This window comes from Penaeus vannamei, chromosome 15, assembly GCF_042767895.1.
Source record: "Penaeus vannamei isolate JL-2024 chromosome 15, ASM4276789v1, whole genome shotgun sequence".
Classification (NCBI taxonomy): domain Eukaryota; kingdom Metazoa; phylum Arthropoda; class Malacostraca; order Decapoda; family Penaeidae; genus Penaeus; species Penaeus vannamei.
The window spans coordinates 3,504,440-3,515,105 of NC_091563.1; the positions used below are offsets into that span (position 1 = coordinate 3,504,440).

Consider the following 10,666-nt stretch of genomic DNA (forward strand, 5'->3'; position numbering starts at 1 on the left):
ATGAATTAAATACATAGAATAAGATTGATAATATTTGAATATTTAGATATTTAAATGAATATTTAGATATTTAGATAGATATTTAGATATTTAAATAAATATTTAAATAGAATAAATAGATAAATAGAAGTAAATAGCTTTTTCTTATGACTGCTGTTTGTGAGTGTATATTCACAAAAAGTACTGTGATAAAGTTCCAGTCCAAAATAATTTTTGACATGGTATTTGTAGTGTATGTTTATGGAGTAAAGGTAAGGCAGGTAGTAGCGACCATCCTTGTGTTAGGCCTTGGTCTTCTTTTACCCCTCAGAGACAGTTTGTTAATTGTTACCCTGGTGCAAACTCCGTGACAAAAGTTTGCTAATTTCCGATTGGATTGACTTTCACTTGGAGATTTAGGGAAGTGGGTTTCCTCATTGCAATTATGTTTTTTATGTGTTTTATTGTGTCTGTGCTTTTCTGTTTCCTCTAATGATTTGCCTTGTAATCCCACATACCTGGTCCCAAGTCCAGGAGCTGTCTATAGACAGTGGGGAGAGGGAAGGCTACAACAGACAAAAGCTTTGAGGGGTAAAGTTGGCAAAATGATTCAGGTGTGTGGTTAACCCCTTGGATCCGGTTGCTTCTTGGCAATCACACAGTTCAAAATAAGGGGATTAGGCTAACATGAACGGCCGCTCTGACTGGTACATGGTATGTAGGTTGGCCACAAACATGTGTATGGTGACAGGACTCTCTGCCTCTCTTTTGCAATGTTATTTTCATGTTTTATCCATAAGTGTTTTTAGCTTTCTTTCCATTTTCCAGTGTCCTTATTTGTCATTTGATTTGCTTTATCCAGAATGTAATAGACTGTTTTTCTTACACAGACTCTGTATCATCCTGATAGGTGATCAGTAACTCAGTGTAATAGAAATAAAAATATGTAACATTTAGTTATTTGTGCAATTCTTAATTTTTTGTAATATTTAATTTTCTGTAATACAATCTGTGCTGCTGTTCATGGCAGCCAGTTATAGGATGCTGAACATGTAAATGGTGTCCTCCCTGGAGCCGGCACTCTTCCAGTCATGGCTCATGGACACTACGTGCCACACTCATTTATCAATGTGAATAATGCAAAAGCCCCTTTCTAAGTGCCAAATGAGTCTAATTACCCTCCATGAGATTTGTGCACTTGTGGCCAGTCTTCTCCATCACCCCAGCGGCCTTCAACCAAAGCGCCCATGACGGCAAGTTCATTTCACCCAGCCTGAAGCCAGATTTTCCCATGACAGCATATTCACGTCACCCACCTCTCAAGCAAAATTTTTTAATGACATGAAGGTCACATCATCCAGATCGAAGGGGTTAAGTTTAAAGAATGGTTGTAGATATTTGTATATTTGTCTGTTCCTCCTTGCTATTTTTATTTATTTATTAAGAAAACAAAACAAATATTCATGTCCTATTTTAATTCATGCCAGTGTTCATTAATTATAGCTGGATGATATGGAAGATGCAGAGATGATTGGAATGCTGGTGGAAGGTTGTCAGCCCGACCGTCTTGTGGCAGTGTCAACAGAGATTCCACCGGGGGTCCCCAGAGAAAACATAGTGAGGAACTTGCAGATGTTCACCAGGGTTTGGAGAGCAAAAGTTCCTGCCACAATGAATCATAGTACCTTCAATCAGTATTTTGACAAAATTCTACAGGTAAGGAAGGGAATATAAGTGAGACAGACAGCAGACAGACAGACACACAGACACACAGACACACACACAGACACACACACAGACACACACACAGACACACACACAGACACACACACAGACACACACACACACACACACACACACACACACACACACAGACACACACACACACACACACACACACACACACACACACACACACACACACACTCACACACACACACACAGACACACACACACACACACACACACACACACACACACACACACACATACACACACACACACACACACACACACACACACATACACACACACACACACACACACACACACACACACACACACACACACACACACACACACACACACACACACACACACACACACACACACACACACATACACACACACACGCACAGACAAACAGCTAGACAGAGTGTGTCAGGCTGCCAGTCAGTCAAGACAGTCACTGTCTGTTAAACAGATAGACACAAACTAAGAATTACATAAGAAGACAGAGAAAGATATTCTAAAGCATAAGAATGTATGTGATCAGACAAAGAATTACATAAGAAGACAGAGAAAGAGATATTCTTAAATATAAGAATGTATGTGATCATTTGGTATGCTTCACATGTTACATTTTGTAAGTATTCTAATGCCTGACATTGTGCTGCAGAGTGTGTACTTCAAAGTCCGCAAATTGGCGCCCTGCATACTAGCAGGCTTGCAAATCAATGTAGAGCTGCCAGAGGAAGACGAGTTACAAATTAGCCTTTTAGGAATGGTCCTTGGAGAGGGAAACCCAGCACAGTCAGTACAAGGTGGTTCACAGTCTGGGACTCTGGATGTGCCCTTCAAAAAGTCTAAGCAAGGTAAGGAAGAGCTCTTGGCTACTAATCTGTTTGACTGTAATACTTTTTGTGCATTTACTATATTTTTCAGAAAGAATTTCCATCAATTACCGAGTATGTTTCATATTCTCCTTATGTTTCTGTTCCAGATGATGGGGAATTGATATTCAAAATGGAGGAACTTTTACCCTCCAGTGATGATAGTACAAAGCATAAGCCTCCAACTCACCCAGCCCAGAATCTCGTGATGTCCAAGCAATCCACATCATCAATAACAACTGTGCCATCAATGCCATCTATTTCATCCGTTGTATCCATGAGCTCCTCCACTTCCTCAGCACGGTCATCCACCAGATCCAGGAATGAACAGAAATATATAACTTATCATGTAAGTGGACCCTCAAAAACTACAGAGGGAGTTCTTGTGTGTGATGGTCTTGTAATTGATTTGGATATTTTTGGCCTGCCAGGCTTCAATTACAATAAAAGTGGTGGTAGTTCACCATGTGCATATATATCCTGAACTTTTATATTCCTTAAGATGAAGATAGGTCTGATACCTTGTTCTACAAACTCTACAGCAACCACCAAAAGAGAGATATGGAGTAGAGATCACTCCCTTGTCTCACATTCCTGGGGCTCGAATAGAAAGACATCTAGGAAACCTCAATTTCTTCTTCATTAGAGAATCTACTAGTATTAAGGAGGTAAGTATTTGATATCAGTGGTAATGGTTGTAAGAAGCAGTTGATAACAATGAGAAATGAAGTGTATAATGTAAGTACACAAAGTAAGTCAGAATGGTTATACTTAAGATATTAGTTGTTATTTCATTGCCCCAGTATTCTTTTTTACAAGTTTCCATACTCCTCAAGACTAGTTGAGGTATATTACCAGAGTTGGCGGTTACTCAGGTTCTTTTAGACTTTTAAATTGTCCTATGCTTATGTATTTCCACACTTAAAAGTACCAGTTACTGCAATGACCATTAGTATCTCTAGCAGTTACTTGTCAATAAAATGTTTGAGAGAAAATAATAATATATATTGCTGTCAGTAATAGCTTTTAGGTAATTTTCCTGACAGTTTTTGTAAGTAATAACCTTTTGTTTATAGATTTGTAAGTGGAGGATGATATTAAATTCTGAAAGTTTGAACAGTACCTCTATACTTGGTGAAATACTCGGAAAAAAGTACTCTTGTTGAAGTGGTAGTATTTTTAACCCATTGCTGTCAGGAACATGTAATGTCCAATTCCAATTTCACCAAAAAATTGATGAGTAGGCCTACCTGACCTCATATGATATCCCCATTCTTTGAGTTTATAGGAAAAGTATTACTATTACTGTCACTGTGATTGATTGTAATGTTATTATCAATACTAATAGTGATAGATTATAAAAATGTTATTTAAAAGAATAAAGGAAAAGGGTAAACAGGTGATATAACTAGGACTAGTAGTTGACTCCTTGGTGACAAAGCACTTTTGTTGCCATCTATGTGTAAATACAATAAATAAGCTAAAATCATAGAGGACATGATGTTTATGTATAAGCCATCTCTGATAGCAGTGGGTTAAAATTGATTGTCAACAGTTCAAGTTTGAATCATTAATTCTAATCTTTTAAATTTGTTATGAAGAGTAAATGTTTATATCTGTTTAAAATGATAAATTCTAAAAATGTTTATCATTCATTTTACTTATGCTTAATTATGCTTATATTTTGGCAAATTAGAGGTATAAGAAGTTACAATTGAAAGTCTATTCATTTTAAGATTTAGTTTACATGAATTTTTTTTTTTTTTTTTTTTTTTTTTCTTTATCAATAATGATATTGAAGATGTTATAGATGTATTGAGGAATGTTTATAATTTTGTATTAATAATAAACGTAAGAAAGATATTACAATGTCTTATGACTTACTGATAAATTTCTTAAAACAGTGCGGTGGTCTGAGTGGCTTCATGGGAAGTTTTGTGACTGAGGTCTTAGCCTTGGTACGTGCGCATGTTGCAGCTTTGGGTGGTAATGCCATGATTGCTTACTTCATGTCGGAGTGCGTTTTGCTTCATAATCCTTACAAAAATCAGGTAAGTTGGTATTTATTATTTTAGTTGCTTATATGTTTATCTCATGTTGCAATACATTATTTCCTCTTTAGCATTTCCTAATTTTTTTCTTTCTAACATTTGCATAAGTATGAGTTTACTTCATTATGTGTAAATAGTAATAAAGTCATTGAGTAGTGGGCACACAATGTATATTTCTTTCCTTTGCTCTTTAGATATTTAATAGTAGTAAAAGGAATGAAGTACATTAATGATGAATGAAGGACAGAAATATATTTTTAAACTTTCAGGGTCAATGTTTAATCAACGTTGGAGGTGATGTTGTTCAGGTTGTATACAGCGCAGCTACAGCACTCCCAGAGGCTTCAGCGGAAGAGTAACATAAAAATTACACTTGGAAAGCTTCTGTTTACATATCGAATCCTTTTATGAGATTATAGTGGATGCTAAAGAAATATTTTAACAATAAGTTATATAAAATAAGAGTATATTAATTTGAAAACAAAAGTTTTGCAAGTATTTGTTAAATATGAATGTTATGCAAATGAAGAAGAAATGTTTATTTTTTGCTATTAAACGTATTTGTGTTCCAAAATATATATAGTTTTTGTTATAAGTATACAAATATAAAGGAATAATTATTGTCATAAAAGAAATTGACTTTTAAATAATGAATATAATTTTCACTCCTTTTACAATGGTCAGAGCAGCTGAATATGTTTAAAAGGAAATGTTAAGATGTGAAGTTGATATATGATGATAGTCTTCTAAGATGTACAGGTTTAATGTTAACAACTGCAGATATATTACAAATATGTCTCATGTATTACTTGAAATTCATTTTTAAACTTAAAAGTTTAGAACAGTCCAATTGTAAATTAGATATATGTATATATTTGAATTGTTGTGCATGTGTAAGTATTATACACATCTGTATATATATTACTGTTTACTATTTTAATAATATTTCTTACCTAAATTAGTTGATACTAACATTCTGAGAGACTAATAAAGTTCTCTGTATCTTAGATGCTTCCAGTGGAATTATAGCACTGACTTGAGAATATAAAATGCCAACATATACATTAATATAAATGCAGGGATAATTACAAAATTATTACCAAGTTGAATGAAATTAATATTTTAGAGTGTTTGAGCAGTGAAGTGATGCATTACTTGGTAAGCATTACAACTTGTCCTTGTGAAAATGCCATAAATGTGATAGAATGCTCAGTAAGGTATCCCTTACTCATTCCTGACTCATGTCCCAACGAATATGATAAATATGTGCTGAGTAGGCACATAAACATATGCATTCATAGTCTGATACATTTTCCTAATTTATGTTGTATATATTATTTAGTCTAATGAGTGTTAGTTATTTAATTTGCAACTGTATCCTATATCAAGTGTTTTTTTTTTTTTGTTTGTTTGTTTTACAAAGATCATTTTTCATACTGTAAAAATTTGGTGAAGGTATAAAGATCTAATTGTGACATTTCCTGGCTTGAAGGAGACATAACACACTGCATTCCTCGCCAAGAACATGAAAAGAGTCATTGCAAATTGTTCTTACCTTAGTGACTTAAGGAGGGATTAGAATGCTTGTGACTTGGTATCCATTTTGTAATTAATTATGTAATACCATAATCCCCTCTGTATAAGATGATTATTGTGGACATGATACTGTGATATTCTTATAGAATACATATTGTATAGCAAGTGTGGAGCCAATACTGGATTTAGGGGCTTCATCCATTCACATAGATAATTATTGGAAGGAATTGTAATATATAAAAATTCTCTGGAAACTTGGTAATGTGCCTATGATCTAGCTATAGAGAGAAAATTTCTTTAGTATATGAGATTATTTGCTGATCTGAACCTGGATATTTTGTGGCATTAAAAAATGTAAATGTTTTGGGTAATGAATAGCATAGATTGACTTCTTGTATATAGAGTATTTTCACATTTTGTATTTTTATGATAGCATAGGTCCATCTAATGCAATTAGAAGTTGTTAAGATATGTTACTATAGTACCACATCAATAATTACTGAGTGCCAGTCTTTTGAAAGTTATCCATAAAATGGTGGTGGTTGTGGGAACATAATGAGGTACATCACTCTATTTGGTTGTATATACCATTAAACAGAATCTCATCTTTATGGATCTACAAGGCTTTTAAGCTCTTTGTCCAGGTCACTATTTCCTTTACTTGTGGATATTATATATTCACTCATGTTATAAAGGGGGTAAACATTTATGCTGGTTTATATTACCAGCTTTGAATTACCATATTTTATTGCTACTCTAGACTATATTTAGTATAAAGTTAAACTTAAACTCCTCTATCAACATCTTTCAAGACATTTATATAATTAAATCAGTATGCTTTGTGCAGCATTTGCCATCATGGGTCTGTTTCAACGATTACTTGGCCATGCTATATGTTATGCTCAGCAAAATTTGTCTTCATTTCTTAGTGGTGTTAATAACAAGGAAGCAATACAATATGTAGATAATTTAAAATAACTATGTAGAATTTTTGCTCAATTTATTGTTACACATCGACATCTGCATCTTCACCAGTAGGTGTATATTTCATTCTCTTATCCACTTATCCTTATTGGATAAGTAAACAGGCCCAGACTCACACCTGCTATCACGCTACCCAACCTCACACACACACAACACACACACGCACACGCACACGCGCACGTGCACACACACACGCGCGCGCACACACACACACACACACACACACACACACACACACACACACACACACACACACACACACACACACACACACACACACACACACACACACACACACACACACACACACACACACACACACACACACATACACACACACACACACACACACACACACACACAAAAATACATACATATACACACACACACAGATGCTTATGCAAGGCACATATTTCATTTGAGCAAAAAATGGAACTACCCCCACCCACCCCTTCCTCCCTCACCTATGTGAGCATGCTTATGTGCATTTGCATATATATATATACTCACAGTCCTACATGCACACTCACACACTATGCGCATAAAAGATATGCAGATTTATTTATTTATATAAACACATTTGATTATCGCAGTAATTTAAATATTGTAAAGGTGCTCATAGTGACCATTTTGCTGAGCAATATTATATAGTATGTAGCATATTTTCCTGGTATTAATGTAATAGAATAAAATTACAAGTCCTTTTAGTGACTGAATAGCTCATTGTATCTTCTATTTCAGAATAATAAAGGTTAGGAGAATGTAGTAAAATAATTTCCATACATAGTATATGCTGATTTTCTGATTCAGTTTTTTCTTTGCTGAGTATTTTTAGAAACATTGTTTGCATTTTATAATTATTTTTTGATGGTGAAAAATATTTTTATGAACCTTTATGCAAAATTTGAAGTAAATCAATATAAAAGATTTTTATTATTATGGCACATGTATGTACATGAAGTTGTGTGAAATGGGAAATATTAAATTATAGAATAAGTCATTACATACATATATATATTGGTATCATAGTATATGACTATACTGGAAGCAAATTATATGAGCATCATTATGAAAAAGTCAATGCAGATATACTGCTTCGTTATAGTAGCTTAAGGTTATAATGGGAATTTTGTAGATCAATAGGAAAGAGATCATTATTTATTTTTTGTAATGTTATTAGCACTTTCAGGTTCAATGACACTTGTTTCATCTTCTAGAGATTTGCAATGGAAAGATAAGTATGAGTAAAGACTATAAATAAAAATGAATATACAGAATATTTAACATTTTCAATTTTGTATTTTCAGTGGTGTCAAAAGTGATGATGTTAAGAGTGTCTTATTGTGATTATTCGTGGCATTTTCAGTCTCTGTCTATAAGTGTGTTGTTGTAGAGTGTCAATGAACTTGAGAGCATTAAAAGTATTGTTAACTAGAGTCCTTGTTCTTATTCTTGTTCTTCATTACAATATCTGGGTTTAAGCAGATGAATCTGTTTCTGATAAGGAAGAATATATAGTAATGGTATATGATCTGGTAAATATATTTGATGACATACATTCATCTGATTTTGAACTCATCCCCTCAACTAGATGTTAATTTGATTTTAATTTGTTGCTTATCATAGCCATTTCTTAGAATGTTAAATTACATGAGCATTTCTTGCATAAATTCCAGAACTAGGCTGTACATAAAACCTCAGATGCATGTTTGAGCCTTTACTAGCATCATTTCATTAATTGAAAACTCAGTGACGAGTCTACAAAAACTGGATTTTATATTTTCTGGTAATTTCCAAAAGTTAATCTTGCTTACTACACAATAAAGTCTGTATTACTGAAAGTACAGATGTGGTTATTCTAACACAGAAAATTATCAAGGAACATAAAATGCCAAATAAATAGATAACTAGAGTACGAAGTTGAATTTCTGCTTGTTTTTTTTTTTATATATCTACAGACTACTACATTGTTTACAGAAAGGACTTTCATAGTCAGATTACAAAAAAACTAAATGCTAATTTGTATTTTCTGCAATACCTCCCATACTTTCCTTCATAGTTTGTAGAATTTTTAGCTGTCAATAAATCAGCAATATTACTGATTCTCTTTATTTTAAATACCATAAAATATAAAGAATAAAGTAATATATAAAATAGAAGAATAGTGACTAAAACTGAGATCCCTTATATGACTTCTAAATGAAAAAGAAATTGAGAGATAAAGAAAAGAAAATCAAAAGATCGCTGTCCCGCTCCTCCACAGGGAAACAATGGAAAGATGAAACGAAAAGCCACAAGTATAAAGAAAATGGTAGACAATTATGAGGTTTTGTTATCAGATATTGTTATATACATATTGATTTCTATTGTCATTATCACTATATTTGTTATTTATTTGACAGACTATTTGGTTAAAGAATAAAGCACAGAAAAGCATTATTATGCTTGTAAAGAACCCTCTAGCCTTTTCTTTGGGAAATATATATACACACACACACACACATAAACACATATATACATATAAAAACAAATATATATACATATACAAGCATATATATATACATATATACATATATGAATATATATATATATATATATATATATATATATATATATATATATATATGTATATTTATATATATATTTATCTATATATTTATTTATAAATAAATATATCTATATATATAAATATATGCATGTGTGTGGGGGGGGGGGGTGCGGGTGTGTATATGTGTACGTGTGCGTGCGAGTGTGTGTGTGTGCATGGGTGTCTTTGTATAAAAGCTTGTAATTGACTATAAAGTATGTTGCCATTGGTTCTCAACATACTGAAATACTAAAAATACATGAGAACTCTCTTATATACATATGGTGTCATATATGGTTTGTCAAGATATATATATGGAAGACTGATTTTGAGTGGCATATCTTCTACACAGACAAATGCATTTTATCACTTTAGGGATGTTGTGGATTTTAAAAACAGTGGAAAGTATGTGGAGTTGCAGCAGGAGAGTCTTTTAACACAGCTGATAGAAAATAAACAAAGACATATATTTTCATTTTTTTCTCATCGTGGTCTACTTGTCAAGCCTCCTTTTCCAGCAAGGCTTTCACAGTATGCTTAACACATGCATTGCATAATTTTGGCAGGTCACACCTATTGTAATCTGAAAAACACAAATGTGTCTAGATGTTCCCTCTCAATCAGATATTCTTTGACCTCAACAGATGTCTTAAATAACACATTGGATAACCTGTCTGCAAGAGACCTGAGCTATTGAAACAGACAACTTTTCTACCAGACATCAACAAATCTTCCTGTTTTCTGATGTACAACGATGGAGATTGTCAGCTCTGTAAAACTCAGTACTCCTCAGTACACTACTTTTCTAAAACCTCTTGCAATTGATGTATAATTTCCGAATAAGTAGGTCTTGATAGTGGATCATGCCCCCAGCACGCTAACATCAAATTATACCTGAGAATATTAAAAGGAAAAAA

The 10,666-nt window shown here is 33.4% G+C and overlaps 2 protein-coding genes across 13 annotated transcripts in view; one reads left to right on the forward strand and one right to left on the reverse strand.

Moving 5' to 3' along the window:
• LOC113814937 (uncharacterized) overlaps positions 1-9,473 on the forward strand; it is a 46,643-nt gene extending 37,170 nt beyond the window's left edge. For all 4 annotated transcript variants that reach the window (XM_070130319.1, XM_070130318.1, XM_070130320.1 and 1 more), the window contains 6 exons: positions 1,483-1,695; positions 2,378-2,573; positions 2,702-2,940; positions 3,134-3,259; positions 4,496-4,642; positions 4,912-9,473. In XM_070130319.1, coding sequence (XP_069986420.1) covers positions 1,483-1,695; positions 2,378-2,573; positions 2,702-2,940; positions 3,134-3,259; positions 4,496-4,642; positions 4,912-5,001 — 1,011 coding nt within the window. In that variant the 3' untranslated portion in view covers positions 5,002-9,473. The remainder of the gene's footprint in view (positions 1-1,482; positions 1,696-2,377; positions 2,574-2,701; positions 2,941-3,133; positions 3,260-4,495; positions 4,643-4,911) is intronic.
• LOC113814952 (mast/stem cell growth factor receptor kita) overlaps positions 8,689-10,666 on the reverse strand; it is an 8,417-nt gene continuing 6,439 nt past the window's right edge. For 7 of the 9 annotated variants that reach the window (XM_070130323.1, XM_070130324.1, XM_070130322.1 and 4 more), the window contains one exon: positions 8,689-10,643. In XM_070130323.1, the coding sequence (XP_069986424.1) occupies positions 10,547-10,643 (97 nt within the window). In that variant the 3' untranslated portion in view covers positions 8,689-10,546. The remainder of the gene's footprint in view (positions 10,644-10,666) is intronic. The other 2 variants (XR_011399083.1, XR_011399084.1) reach the window with 1 other exon arrangement.